General features: G+C 29.1%; 4 protein-coding genes across 5 annotated transcripts in view; all 4 read right to left on the bottom strand.

The window, feature by feature from the left end:
• Window positions 1-1546: 1546 nt before the first annotated feature.
• Window positions 1547-4108, bottom strand: LOC655353 (uncharacterized). Its single transcript, XM_970940.5, has 8 exons — window positions 3998-4108; window positions 2545-2683; window positions 2384-2497; window positions 2202-2332; window positions 2008-2157; window positions 1906-1952; window positions 1745-1847; window positions 1547-1692 (listed from the first exon to the last, which is right to left on the bottom strand). Exons 1-8 carry the CDS (start codon window positions 4058-4060, stop codon window positions 1567-1569), a joined length of 873 nt encoding a protein of 290 aa, XP_976033.3. The 5' UTR covers window positions 4061-4108; the 3' UTR covers window positions 1547-1566.
• Window positions 4109-4130: 22 nt separating this feature from the next.
• LOC103314890 (uncharacterized protein) lies at window positions 4131-8057 on the bottom strand. Of its 2 annotated transcripts, none has more exons than XM_008202091.3 (5): window positions 7838-8057; window positions 7653-7768; window positions 7370-7605; window positions 7183-7316; window positions 4131-4755 (listed from the first exon to the last, which is right to left on the bottom strand). In XM_008202091.3, exons 1-5 carry the CDS (start codon window positions 7886-7888, stop codon window positions 4204-4206), a joined length of 1089 nt encoding a protein of 362 aa, XP_008200313.1. In that variant the 5' UTR covers window positions 7889-8057; the 3' UTR covers window positions 4131-4203. The 2 variants fall into 2 exon arrangements, with proteins under 2 accessions (XP_008200313.1, XP_008200307.1); XM_008202085.3 differs by having other exon boundaries at window positions 7370-7609; window positions 7657-7768; window positions 7838-8051.
• Window positions 8058-10084: 2027 nt separating this feature from the next.
• Window positions 10085-10802, bottom strand: LOC655193 (uncharacterized protein). Its single transcript, XM_961709.5, has 3 exons — window positions 10655-10802; window positions 10529-10603; window positions 10085-10469 (listed from the first exon to the last, which is right to left on the bottom strand). Exons 1-3 carry the CDS (start codon window positions 10759-10761, stop codon window positions 10166-10168), a joined length of 486 nt encoding a protein of 161 aa, XP_966802.1. The 5' UTR covers window positions 10762-10802; the 3' UTR covers window positions 10085-10165.
• Window positions 10803-11537: 735 nt separating this feature from the next.
• Window positions 11538-15009, bottom strand: part of LOC655118 (uncharacterized protein) — a 5884-nt gene continuing 2412 nt past the window's right edge. Inside the window, exon 4 of the mRNA XM_961628.4 lies at window positions 11538-14954. Coding sequence (XP_966721.1) covers window positions 14642-14954 — 313 coding nt within the window. The 3' untranslated portion in view covers window positions 11538-14641. The remainder of the gene's footprint in view (window positions 14955-15009) is intronic.

Raw genomic sequence — 15009 nt, 5'->3', positions numbered from 1 at the left:
GAAAGCATTTCGTATTGTGGTGACCCATTTGTTTTTAATATAACCATTTTTTTATAAATTGTAATAAAAAAATTATTCTATCAAATTTTGTTCTAAAATAATGTCTGTTATTTACTTACCTTTTCATTTCGTTTACGGTTTCCGGTACCCGGAACATTTACCGTGCAATAACTCGGGAACTATTAGAGATAACCTCATAAAGTGTACTATTGTTGGAAAGGTTTTTAAATTATCTATCTTTTTCAAAAAAGATCATAATTCTCCGACTGATAGTTTTCGAGAAAATTGCAAATAAAACCAAGAATTGGTAAAATTTTATTTTTTTTTTAAATCGGTCAAATGAAATCTGTTCTATCTTATAGATTTTGATGTGCTTTTTACGATGGAAAAAGCCATAATTTTAGCTATTTTTTCGTCCAAACCCGGAGCCGCTCCGGGCAACGTTTCCGGCTACAGAGGCGATCAAAGTTTTTCACTAAAAAAATTCATAAAAAAAATAAAAGTCGTAGAGCAATGCAGTTTGTTGCATTGAATTCTACTGCTCATTGTATATATTATATCAATTTTTCACAAGAATAAAAAAATTATTTATATATTTTATATTTTTATTTATATATTTTATTTTTTTTATTTAAATTTAGCGTAGCCATTATTTATGGTCGACAATTTTATTGAACAAAAAATTCATAACTCAAAAACTAAAAGTCGTAGAGCAATGCGGTTTGTTCCATTGAATTCAGCGGCTTTATTTTTGTGTTATACCAACCAACTTTTCACGAGATTTAAAATTTTCAATTTTTTTGCTAAAATTTCCAATAATACACTTACCTTCAGAGATGAAAAAAAATTTTTTTTTAACTCACTCCAGCAAATTTTTATGGACTTTTATGTGTCTTAACAACCCACTAAAGTTGTTAAAAGTCCACAAAAAGTCCATATGTTCGATTTTTTTATGTTTGATTTTTTCAATTTTCGTCGCAATTTTTGTCGATTTTGGGTACCCGGAATATTTCTCGAGCAATAGCTCCGGAACTATTAGAGATAACCCTATGATGTGTACTATCTTTGGAAAGCTCTTTTAATTATCTATTTTTTTCAAAATAGATTATTGTTCTCCGACTAATAGTTTTTGAGCAAATTGCAAATAGAAGCAAAAATTGGTAAAATTTTAAAAAATTCATAACTAAAAAACTATTGGGAATTTGGCAATTTTCTCGATGCCAATCGATTCTCCGGATCATTTTGCATAGGTACGGATGAAAATAATTCCACTTTTTAAAATAATTTAGCCGTAAATGAGAAAATAGAAAAAATTAAAAAACGTTAAAAAACATCGCAATATTTGAGTTTTTGCGGAATAAACTGTAAGAAAAGGGAAATTTCACGTCATTTTCGTCTAAACTTAGTGATTTTTTCGGCCTAGTTTAATAAAAACAGGAAGGAAACTTGTTTTTTGACATTAGACATAAATTGTGTAGCATCATTTGAATTTTTGAAGAGTTTTTCCAAAAATTATAGTGGTCAGGTCAAAGAATGAATAAAAAACCTTGTTGAAAATTTTTTTTATTAATACTTATGTCCCGATTGGGATTGTGTCATCGAAACCGTATATTGTTGAAGCCTTCGTTCCACCTGAGGGTCATAATTTGAAAGCATATGTCCAAAGCTACTAGAAGTGCTCAATAAATCGTACTAAAACGTGTAAATTAGCGATTTTTTAGAATGTGTTATTGTCTTGTGTAACCTGTGACGGAGTTGAAGCCGGTCCTGGCTCCGTACGTCTCCTAGTTTCGTCAATTGGAAAATTACGGGCTTCTTCAGGCAAATTCCTCATGTAGACATTCGACCTCCAAAAAATAAAAAAAAAATCAAAAATTAAATTCGCAACTAAATATACGTACTTACCTTTGAATTGAACTAAATGCTGTGTTTTTGACTGGATCAGGACGCCCCTATTATCCATAATAAAATTAATAAAATTGAGTAAAAAAGAAAGAGAAAAAATACCAATTTTTGGTCAAAACCAGCACCAATGACAAATCCGGTCAAAACCAAATTAATAACCCATAAAATAAATCCTCGGGCTGCTAAAACCATCACAATTGCATAACACAAAGTCGAGTAGGTGTAGGCCAGTTTTAGTGTGGTATTTTTGGTCTAAAAATTGCAAATAAAAAAAATTTGGGTGATGATTTTTTTACTTGATTGTATTTGTTGATCAGTGATTTGTAGTCAGCTCCCAATAACGCACAAAAAACTAGGTCAATTAGTAAATTAATCGTCGCAAGGCAGACCCAGATTATAAGTGCTTTTTGATTTTTCCTATTATTTGCTGGAAGATTTAATTTATCGTAATTGTAGTTTCACAAAAAAATTAACTCACTGTCTGAAATGTACACAGAAACCGACATCCAAGCAAAACTGATTAATAAATAGATGAACATTATTCCGAAAAATGAGTCTGGTTGGATGTTCATTGTGGTTTTAGGTCCATTGTCTATAATTATTCATTTACTTACTACGTATATTAATTTTTTTGCATACTTTTTATAAAGTTGTAGTACATGTAGGTCTCCAGAAGTGAGGAATAGGAGTCTGTGAATGTGATTGGGCGATCATGGTTTGCAGCCAAATGCCAAATGATTGCAATTAATGATAAAAAACCCCAAACAATTCCTTGAAACTAAAAAAACATAATTAGAAAAAAAAAGTTTATATTTTTCCTTCATATTTTATTTTTTACATTATAAGAAAAGAAAAAATTATAGTGTTAAAAAAAACCTTCGATTAATTTTTAATTTAGATTTGATAATCAATTTATCAATGAGATAAATTTTGGCGTTTTTGCCATAACAATGATTTTCTTAGATAATATTTGTTTTTTATCAAAAAGTGTTACGAGAATTTGATTGATATACAGAATGTTTAATTTAAAAATAGTATACCGTTTCAAAAAAATAAGTTTTTAATTTGAAAATTTGTAAATAATTAAGTTTCTAGCTGGAAAATGTTGGAAAAATACAAAAATAACTCCTTTTTCGACATTATTCAGTAATTTTTTGGTTTATTTTTTAACAAAAAAAGTCTTAGACTGAAAATGTAATAAAAAACAGCAACGTGATGTAATTTTTGATTCAGTTTAGTAATTTTTTGCTCAATTTTTCACTTTTCCAACTAATTTTGAATAAGATTCTGTAAAAGCTCAAGACAGCGATCGAAAAAGACTAACATAACTATATTTTCGTTATAATTTTGAAATTTTTTACTTTGTTTTTGACAAAATTTTTGTGACATTGCTAAATTTTCCGGTGATTTTTTCCGGTAATTTACAATGAAAGTTGCAAAATAGTTGCATTTCTGGTTAATAAACGTGTTCAAACTTTTTTGAAAAAACTTTGTTTGAAAATTTACTGAGAAAATGCCAATTACTTTAATAAACTAATTTTGTGATTTTTAGTTTAGTTATCTTTTTTTTTTAGTTTTTTTAGTTTAGTTAAAATTAACGTTATCTTCAACATAATTTTTTGAGTTTTCGAGTTGAATTAATAAAATTTTCGAAATACTTTAGCTTTTCTAGCTGAAACACGTGTTCAAACTCTTGAGGATCCAAAAAAAAAAGTCCAAAGTCAAAATTGGCTATTTTTCTGGTAATTCTCGATAAAATTTCTTAAAATAATTAACAAATAATATATAATAGCTTAGTAATAATTACTTTCTGATTGGAAAACGTTTTAAAATACAAAAAACTAAAACTATTTTCTTAAAAACGTGCAAAAGGGAAGAAAATTTTAATGTTTTCGGTCCAATTTAGTGAATTTTCGTTTTATTTTTGGAAAATTTCGGGTAAAACTTTTTTTGAAATATGGTGATTTAATTTTTCTTATTTATAAAGTTACAAAGTGTAAGTCAGATTAAAAAAATTGTTTAAAAAAGAGAGGTTCTCAAAATGTTTTTCACAGAATGCCTACGCAATTAAAAATTGGTGTGAACTACTCACAAAACCGAACAAAGCTGCGATTTTCACAACAAATTGTTGAAAATTGTCCTTAGAATGCGACATGGCCGTCACTCAACTAATAAGTGTTTGAATTTTTGCTGAGTGTATCTAATCTTAAGAGTAAAAATCACGATAAGACGAGTTATTGCAATCTTTATTTTTGTACACTTAATTAAAAAAATATAAAAAAATCCAAATTAAATAAACTAGAGTTCAGTTCCGGAAACGGTCGAAGTATCAGACGGAAGTCTATTTTCTCTCCTCTTCTCCAACTCAATCCGCACCTCCCCTTTACTCCCCCCCTCCTCCCGGAGATACGACCATGGCAACTGCCCCCTCAACTCCTCCAAACAGCGCCCCTCCACCACATCCGAGTAGGCGTAAAACTCCCCCGATTCCTCATTCTGATTATTCGAGTTGTGATCTTTGTCACTTTTGTCACTTCCACTACTTGTGGTTGTGTCCACAGCACCGTAAAACAATTGCCAGTTGCGAATTCGAGCAGCTGAGGTGTCTAGATTTAGTCGATTTGGTGGTGGTCTTTCATTTTTGTAAGTTTCATGGTACACTGAAATGGTTGCCTTGACAACGAGAATAAAACCCACCCAATTGGAGATCCAGATGATGACGAAACGGCTACTTATGCACACGAGAGCGATGGAGGGGGTGGCGGAGAGGAGGAGGGGAGGGTTTTGGGAGTCAAGGTCAAAGGAGGAGGGGGTGGTGATGCCAACGAACGACATCCAGTTGGCGAAATTCTGAAACGAAAGGCGATTACAACGGTGGTACTCCGCAGTAATCGGCGCAAAATCGTTTTAAATTAATTTAAATTCAACCAATCGCTTGGAAAAAATGCACAAATGTACAACTTTTCATTCTTAACAGGCTGGGAAAAGCTGACAATTAAAAGTTTTACGACAAATACAAGAAAAAAATATTCAAAATTTGCGCTTCGTTCCATATTTTTCAAAATGCTGCGAATATGGTTAAAGATTCAAGAAAAATGTTGAGGAGAATTTAATTTGGGTAAAAAATGTATTTATTTTTTTGTCTGGAGATATGAAGTTTACAATCATTCTTGTTTTTCGTTTTTGACGTTTTTATCTTTATTGATTTTTTTACGTTTATAATTTTTAATCAAAATAACTCAGTAATTCACTCAATACAATGGAGGATGGAATAAGTTTTGTATTGTACTTGACGATAAAATTCAACATTATCTTCTCAAACCGCTCTCGAAGATAAAATCATATTTTGTCGCCTTATATAATAAATCATCAATCAATTGTTTTATATTTTAATATCACGTGATTTTTATGTAAAAAAAGATTTACAAATTCATGAAAAGAGAAAAATATAACTAAGAAAAAAAGACAAAAGTTTGTTGTATTTTAAAAAATTGTACGAAAAAAATAAAAATGTTTTTGAAAATATAAGCAAAAATTAGAGTACCTACAATAATTGTATACAAATATCTGAAGAAACAAACAAAAATAATTTATATTTAGGTGGTGGTAGTACATATTTAGGTTTTGTTTTTTGTTTTACTTTTCCAATGGAAACTATAAAATATTGCGGTTTTTCAGCAAATGAAAACATTCTAAAGAGTGGTGTATTTTGTGATTTGCAATTTTATTAATTTTATTTTGTATTATTTATTTCTAGTTTGTTTTCTGGTGAATAAAGCACCAAATCAAACAAAATATACAAAAAATTGCTTATTTCCAAAATTTAATTTTTCCGTTTTATTTTGTCGAAGTTTTTGAATATTTATCGCAATTTTTGTTAAATGCAAAAGTGAAATTCGCCTTCCAAATTAACTATTTGAATTTTTTTATTATTGTGTGATTAAAAAAACAATTAACAAAAAAGTCAACTAAAACTTCTCCTGTGTCAATAAAAAATACAAATTAAATGTAAAAAAGGTTAAAGAATAAACAGAACAGATTTTTATTAAAATAACAGTTGAAGATTATTGTTAAAGAAACAGAAATCAATTTGAAACAACGAAGAAAAAAGAAAATATTTTCTTTTTTTATTTTAAAATTTTTTACTTTAAAAAATAATATTCAAAACAGAACTGTGTTAAATCTTGTGATTTCAGTGATTTTTTTTGAGCACTGAAAACGTTCTAAAATATTGCATTTATTCAGCTTTCAGTATTGTTTTGAAATTTTTTAATGATAATTGCAATTTTTGTTAAACGCAGAAATGGAATTCGTCTTTAAAACCAACTATTTTGCAACATTTTCTTTATTGTCACGTGATTAAAAAAAAATATGTAACAAAAAGTCAACTAAAACTTCTATTGCGTAAATAAAAAATACAAACAAAATGTAAAAGGATAAAAAAGAGTTTCTTATTAAAATAACAAAATTAATGATTATTGTTAAAATAAAATAGAAATTAAGATATAAAAACTTTTAGAAACAACTAAAAAAAATATATATTTTTTTCTTTTCTTTAAAAAAATTGTAAGAACAATTTTTTAATAATAAGTAAAAATTGAGTACCTACTACAAAAATGAGAAAATTCTACGTGAGTATCTGAAAAAACAACAAGAATACCAAATAACAATTGAAGATTATTGTTAAAAAAATAGAAATTAAGATATAAAAACAATTAGAAATAACTAAGAAAAATAGATATTTTTTTCCTTGGTTCAAAAAATTGTGAGAACATTGTTTCAAATCCCTTTTTCTTTAAAAAATAATAAGTAAAAACAAAATACCACAAAAAATGAGAAAATCTTACGTAAAAACAACAAGAATAATAATAATTTTGCCCTTTTTTTGTATTAGTTTTTCGATGGAAAATAGGAGATATTGCAGGCTAAACTGCGTTAGTCTTTTAATTTTAGTGATTTTTCAATGAATGAAAACGCTTAAAAATTGTACATTTTTTCACCTTTTATTAAATGTTAATCGCAATTTTTGTTAAACTCATACATAGTATTATTATCATTTATTACGTATTTTCAATTTTTTTCGTAATGAGAATAAATTAAAACTCCATCTTATATAATAAAAGAGGAATTAGAAAAAGAAAAAGAAAAAAAATATTTCTGCATTTTTTTTTCAAGTAATTAATGAATTGGTTGATTTTAGTATGTAGTTATTTATAAAACGATTTTTTATATGTTTTTTCTTTAAGCAAAAATTTCTTATTAAAAAATTATACTTACTGTAGATTCTGAAATGTCTAAACCAAAAAGTACGCTTGCAGCGGCGTCAAAGAGACAAACACAAATGGTTAGAACCAACCAAGGCCCATAAAAAAACAACGATAACGATTCCTTTATCCCAAAACAAGTACCCACTGAAAAAAATCAATTTTTCAAATTTTTTTTATTAAATGGGCTTTAATCTCACTTAAAAGGGCCACAGCTGATATCACCCAAGTGCCATCCAAAATAATGAAACACAACAAAAAGACCGAGGTTCTGGAAGATGCAGAAACATGGTCTGGAAACAAGTGGATTTTTTCGAGTAGTTCTTTAACAATTGCATCCAAACTTGGATTATTGTCGATCAAAATGCTGTTGAAAATTTTAGTAACGTAAGAATCCAAAGAATTCGAGGCCTCGATTTTGGGTGTTGGACAATCACTGCCTTAAAAATTACTAATCAATTAAAAAAAAATTAAATAACTCACCTACTGTATAAATAAGTGAGGTAGAAAAATATAGTCGTGCTCTCAGTTGGTGATTTTCGGCAGATGCTTAAATAGTAGGAATAAATGACGAAGAGTAAGTGCAAAGTCGTTTGAATCTGAAAAAATGATAATGATAAGGCAAAACAAAGCTTAAATAATTAGAAAATAACCACAAAAAAACTTACTATAGTCCACAAGGAAAACAACAAACAAATAATGAAATACTTCCGTGACATTTTGCCCTCGACATGAATCACTTTAAGACTTGAGTTTTTCCCAAAATCGGAAGTAAAACTTTGGAAATCATTTATAAACTACAATTAGAAATTCCAACCAAACACTGAGTGAACTTGAGTCGATAAGATAAGCTGGAGCTGGCAAAACTGATACCTTTTTTCATCGATCTGAGATAAGTTTGATATTCAAACGGGCCTAACAACTGATTTTAATTGAATCATCAGTTGTATGATGTAAAAACATTATCACTGATTGATTGACTTTACGTTAGCGTGATTCATTTTTTGTTTTTCTTATTTTTTTTCCATGAATCATTAAATTGTAAATAAACTAGTGAAACTCTGTTAGTTTTGATAAATAATTATCAAAATGTTAAGAACACTGTCACTCGTCAAACAAACAGAAATAATGAAATTTGTGTTCTTTAAGAAATTGTCTCAAAAATAGATTCTGATTTGTTTATTAAACTGCAGGAAATTAGTGCTAATTAGCTAAGTTTTGCTGATCGAGAGGTTCTAAAAGAATTTTTTTAACACGTTTTTGGACCAAAACAGGCCGAAAAATCATCAAATAATGATAATAATAATTATATAATTTAATTCCAACACACTTTTTAATTTAATTGAAAAAAAAATTAAAATAATAAACACCACCAAATGTTGGTTAAAAATCGTGTTCTTGTTGTCTTTAATGGATTTAACAAAAATTTCTACAAAATTGTTACTTTTTACCTTATTGTCTTGTTTAAACCTTCAAAAAATATGTTTTTGAACTAAATTTCTATTTTTTGTAAAATTTTGTTAAAACAATGATCGACAACTTTAGTAGGTTCGTATTTATATGTTATTTTTTAATTTTTATCATTTAATGAATTGATTTTTTTAAATTTATTTTGTTGATTGCAAACATGTTAATAATAAAAATTCAGAAAATTTTGAAAAACTGTTGAAAATTTTTAAATTTTCGTCTTGTTGGAACGTTTTAGAACGTTCTAAAGCCAAACCAAAGTTATTTAAAAAATGACCAAAACTAAGTTTTTTTCGAAAATTATTGAAAAAACTGACTTAAAATTAAGAAATTTTGATTGAAATTGGATTTTTCTATTAACTCGAAATATGTTTGTTTCAATAGATTTAACAAAAAATTTGTAGAAAATTGTTATTTTTTCATTTTGTTGTCGTTGTTTAAGCCTTCCAATAATATATTTTTCAACAAAATAATTATTTTTTTTGTTAAATTTCACAAAACAGTAATAATTGTCACTAAATTAAGCCGACAACTTTGTACGTATTTAAATTTTTAACGATTGAATTGAAATTTTTTAAAAGCTTTGTTTAAAAGTTTAAAAAAAAATACGAAAATTGTGAAAAATTAGGTGGAAAATTTCATTTTTTTTCTCTTTTTTTCGAAAATTATGATAAAAACTAGCTTAAAATTGACTAATTTTGATCACAATTGCATATTTCTTCTTCTCTATCAGTTCACTTCGTTTTTAAACTACTTTTTGGCTAAAATAAGCCGACAAAAACATTAAATTTGGTCGAAATCTGTATTCTTTCAAACACGTTTGTACCAAAATTTTGATCTTTGTGAAAATTTAATAAAACAAACTGAAAATCAGCCAAATAATTATTTTTTTATTAGATCATTTAAAAAATATGTTATTTTTGGAGTTTTCGAAAATTTAGGAACATTTTTAAGATAAAAACCAAGTTGTTTTTTTTGCAAAATTTCGTTAAAAATATCTGAAAATTGCAATAATAATTTAAGAATAATTTTATTCCGTAAAAATAAACAAAAGTCGTGTTCTTTATTAAACTAAAATCAAATCAAAATAAATCTTTTTCATTCGTTGTAATTTTTTTATTTCTTTATGTTTTAAAAAAAAGCTGAAAATTTATCAAATTATGAAGTAACAGTAAAAACTTGGTATATTTTTTGACCTATTGAGATTCTGAAAAGTAAAACACAAAATATCTTCTCTCTTATCATTAATTAATTAGTCATCAACTTAATTACACAAGTTCACTATCGGTTTACTTTTTTTGAACGTTTTTAGGCAAAAATAATGCGAAAATTGTAATATTTTTTATTTTTATTTCTTTCAAGTGGCTAAAAAATATTTTTTTCTTCATCAAATTAAGTAAAAAATATGTATTTTTTGGGTTTTTCGAAAATTTGGGATAAAAACCACGTTCTTTTAAAATCATTAAACTTTATTAATCACCAACTTAATTATTCCATCTTTAATAAATAATCACACATCACACAATTCTCTAATCTCTCGTCTCCGACTCATTTTTCTTCGTCAAACCCAAAAGTTTGGGCAAATTCGAAATAATCTCCGATCCTTTATCCGGATTATTCGTGCTGATATTTTGCGTCACAGTGACCTGTTTTTTGGGCAAAACGGGCAAACCATCGCTGGGCGGAACCAAAATTGCGGCTAAATTTGCAGCAGGAAGAAGGCCAGTAACGGAAACACCACTCACATTTGTTTGAATCGGAAGCGGAATATTTGAGAGGTCAATAGTTCCGTTTTGGGACGGATCGAAAAACGAAACATCGACTTGTTCGTGTCTAAATAAATAACACAATAATTAATAAAAAAAAAAACACGAAAAATTTTTTTTCGTTACGTGTCGTTCGTATTTGTATCGTTTCCAGCATCTGTGAGAATCCCAACTTCATAAACAACTGTTTTTATGACATATCTTCAATTGAATTAAATTGGATTTTTTTCTTGTATTTTTTTCACTACTTACAAGTCCTGTGGTGCCGTTTCTGTTTCATTAAAATTTTCGGTGCTATTTTCACACAAAACCGTTCGCGTTAAACAAATCGCCACAAGAAATAATAATTTGAGCGCCATTGTGATAAAACTGGGCACAAATTAATGCGATTTGGTGCTTTTATAAGGCAACTAATTTAATTAGCACTGGTGACGTTTGTTTAAACAAATTATTTATTTTTGCAGGGTTACGTCGGGCATAATTAATAATGTAAATGATTTTAAGGTAATTCTGATGAATATTGATTCAGTTTTATGATTTTCCTGGTCAACAGGACGTTGAAAAGTCGTTACAAGAGTGTTAGATTTTGCACTTTTTTGTAAAATGCGTTGTATTTTTGTTTGATTACTTAAACTATATTTTTGTTGCTTAAAATGATTAAAAAATTGCTGAGTTTTGGTAAAAATAAGTTTATGGACCGGTTTATAAAAGCATCATTCATTTAATCTGCAATTAAATGCGTGATTAACTGGTCACCTGACCAAACTGAACAAAATAAAAACAAGGCGCGAAAATTTGAATATCTTTAAATATCTCGGAAACCAAGCGTGGGACGCGATTTTTTCTTATGAGAGAAAAGGTGCGTCTTGATGTAGTCTAAACGCAGGTTTAGTTGAAATTGTAATTTTCGATAGTCATTTTCCTATCTCTTCAAGGAGCGATAAAAGACCTACTTATTTTTGTATTTTTGTAATGTCCAGTTTGGGCGGTGAAGTTTGAGGGGTCACTCGATGGGGTTTGGATGAGTTTGAAAAACTCACCCTTAAATGTTGTGGCAAGTTGTGGAATTAATTTTTTGGTACGGGAGACTGTTTGGAGTGGGGAATAAGTTGGTATTAATTAAAAAAAATTTAAGTCGTTTAGAAACAGATATATTGGATTTATTTTTCGAAAGGTTGATTTTTATGAAAGTCGCTATCTACGATTTGAACCGTCATATTTTCCTTTATTTGACTGTTATTGTCGTAATTCAAGAACCACTTTATAGGTTGACAAAAACGTAAAATAAACGGAATTTCCGCCCCATCAAAAACTAAGGGTAAGTTTATTTTTGTGTTTGTATAATGACTGTGAGGGTTTCATTGCGTAATCGTAAAAAGTGAAACTTAAAAAAAAAACAGAATTCTTATTTACATCTCTCTAGAGGGATGTAAACTAAAACTACCTTTAAAAAGGTGCAAAAATAATTTTTTTTAAAACTCTATCGTAGGTTTTTGGACTTGTATATGCCCTTACATTCCTCGACAGTTGTTAAAAGTCAAAAAAAGTCCATATGTTCGAATTTTTGATGTTTGATTTTTTCAATTTTTGTCGCGAATTTTGTCGATTTCCGGTACCTGGATCATTTATCAAGCAATAACACCGGAACTATTAGAGATAACCCTATGATGTGTACTATCATTGGAAAGCTCTTTTAATGATCTATCATTTGCAAAAAAGATTATTGTTGTCCGACTTCTAGTTTTCGAGAAAATGCAAATAAAAGCAAAAATTAGATCATATACGCAAAAATTCATAACTAAAAAACTATTGGGAATTTGGCGCTTTTTTTGATTCCAATCGATTCCTCGGATCATTTTGCATAGGCATGAATCAAAATAGTTCCACTTTTTAGAATAGTTTAGCCGTAAATGAGAAAATAAAAAAAATTAAAAAAAAATTAACACCTTAGAAATCAGTCAATTTTTAAAGTGTCCTAAAATCAAATAAAACCGATTCTATCTTATAGATTTTGATGTGCTCTTTCCGATCTAAAAAAGCGTTTTCTCCTAGCTCTTTTAGTTTGGCCGTAATCGGCGTTTGAAAATTGAAATTTTTTTTGCGAGATATCGCCTTGAGTCTTACGCTATTTTGTAGAGTTTTTTATTCCGGTTGTCCTCGATTTTTCCGTTTTTCGATAACTCTAATAGTTTGGCCGTAATTGGCGGTTGAAAATTGAAAAAAAGCGAAAATGGAAACCTTTTTTCGCGTTTTTCTCGGAAACTGTAAGACTTAGAGCAACGAACAAAAAATCATCTGATAGCGCTTAATTTTCTCTATTTTTTCGATTAAACCCGGAGCCGCTCCGGGCAACGGTTCCGGCTACAGAGGCGATCAAAGTTTTTCCCTAAAAAAATCATAAAAAAAACTAAAAGTCGTAGAGCACTGCGGTTTATTCCATTGAATTCAGCGGCTCATTTTACATATTGTATCAATTTTTCAAAAGAATAAAAAATTTAAAATTTTTTTTCCTAAATTTTGCGTAGTTATTTATGGTGAACAGTTTTATTCAACAAAAAAATTCATAACTCGAAAACTAAAAGTCGTAGGGCAATGCGGTTTGTTCCATTGAATTCAGCGGCTCATTTTCTGTATTATACCAACTTTTTACGAGATTTAAAATTTTCAATTTTTTTGCTAAAATTTCCTGAATAATACTTACCTTCTAAGAGGTGAAAAAAAATTTTTTTTTAAACTCACTCCAGTAAATTTTTATGGACTTCTACATGTCTTAACAACCCACAAAAGTTGTTTTTAGTCCACAAAAAGTCCATATGTTCGATTTTTTGATGTTTGATTTTTCAATTTTCGTCGCAGTTTTTGTCGATTTTGGGTACCCGGAACATTTCTCGAGCAATAGCTCCGGAACTATCAGAGATAACCCCATGAAGTGTACTATCGTTGGAAAGCTCTATAAATCACCTATCTTTTTCAAAAAAAATATTGTTGTCCGACGTATAGTTTTCGAGAAAATGCAAATAAAAGCGAAAATTAGATCATATGCTCAAAAATTCATAACTAAAAAACTATTGGGAATTTGACAATTTTCTTGATGCCAATCGATTCCCCGGATCATTTTGCATAGGTATGAATCAAAATACTTCCACTTTTTAGAATAGTTTAGCCGTAAATGAGAAAATAAAAAAAATTAAAAAAAAGTTGACACCCCCCCGTTAGAATTCGGTCAATTTTTAAAGTGTCTTAAAATCAAATGAAACCGATTCTATCTTATAGATTTTGATGTGCTCTTTCCGATCTAAAAAAGCGTTTTCTCCTAGCTCTTTTAGTTTGGCCGTAATCGGCGTTTGATAATTGAAAATTTTTTTGCGAGATATCGCCTTGAATCCTATGCCATTTTGTAGAGTTTTTTATTCCGGTTGTCCTCCATTTTTCCGTTTCTCGATAACTCTAATAGTTTCGCCGTAATTGGCGGTTGAAAATTGAAAAAAAGCGAAAATGGAAACCTTTTTTTGCGTTTTTCTCGGAAACTGTAAGACTTAGAGCAACGAACAAAAAATCATCTGATAGCGCTTAATTTTCTCTATTTTTTCGATTAAACCCGGAGCCGCTCCGGGCAACGGTTCCGGCTACAGAGGCGATCAAAGTTTTTCCCTAAAAAAATCATAAAAAAAAAAACTAAAAGTCGTAGAGCACTGCGGTTTGTTCCATTGAATTCAGCGGCTCATTTTACATATTATATCAATTTTTCAAAAGAATAAAAAATTTAAAATTTTTTTTCCTAAATTTTGCGTAGCTATTTATGGTGAACAGTTTTATTCAACAAAAAAATTCATAACTCGAAAACTAAAAGTCGTAGAGCAATGCGGTTTGTTCCACTGAATTCAGCGGCTCATTTTCTGTATTATACCAACTTTTTACGAGATTTGAAATTTTCAATTTTTTTGCTAAAATTTCACCTTCAAAGAGGTGAAAAAAAAAATTTTTTTTAAACTCACTCCAGTAAATTTTTATGGACTTCTACATGTCTTAACAACCCACAAAAGTTGTTTTTAGTCCACAAAAAGTCCATATGTTCGATTTTTTATTCGGGATTATATCCTTAGAATTGACTGTTTCTAATATAAGACCAATAACAAACAGTATATTCCAATGAATTTTACGGTTCATTCTACGTATTATATCAGCATTTCAGAAAATTTTTTGCCAAAAATTTTCCTCATTTTTTTACACAAATATTTTCTATAACATTTTTCTCTTCTCCATAAAATTCCTCACACGTTCCTCGTCCACATCTTCGTACCATACCCCACCCTTTTTAAAATATGACCCCACAATAACCCCATCAGCCCCCATATAATCCCCCAAATTATCCCCAGTGACCCCAGACCCCACCAAAACCGGCAACGAACAAAACTTTTTAACTTGACTCAATTCGGACACATTTGCCGGACTTCCAGTCGCAACCCCAGTCAAAATCAAGCCATCGGCTTGAAAAAACTGCGCTGCTTGAGCCGTCTCAACCAATGAAACGTCACTAGTGATTGCATGAGAGCTGGAAAAAAATAAACAATCAAACACAAAAAAAAACAAACGCAAAAAATAACCAC

Source organism: Tribolium castaneum, chromosome 1 (genome assembly GCF_031307605.1).
Source record: "Tribolium castaneum strain GA2 chromosome 1, icTriCast1.1, whole genome shotgun sequence".
NCBI classification, from domain to species: domain Eukaryota; kingdom Metazoa; phylum Arthropoda; class Insecta; order Coleoptera; family Tenebrionidae; genus Tribolium; species Tribolium castaneum.
This window is presented reverse-complemented; position numbering and strand designations above follow the sequence as displayed.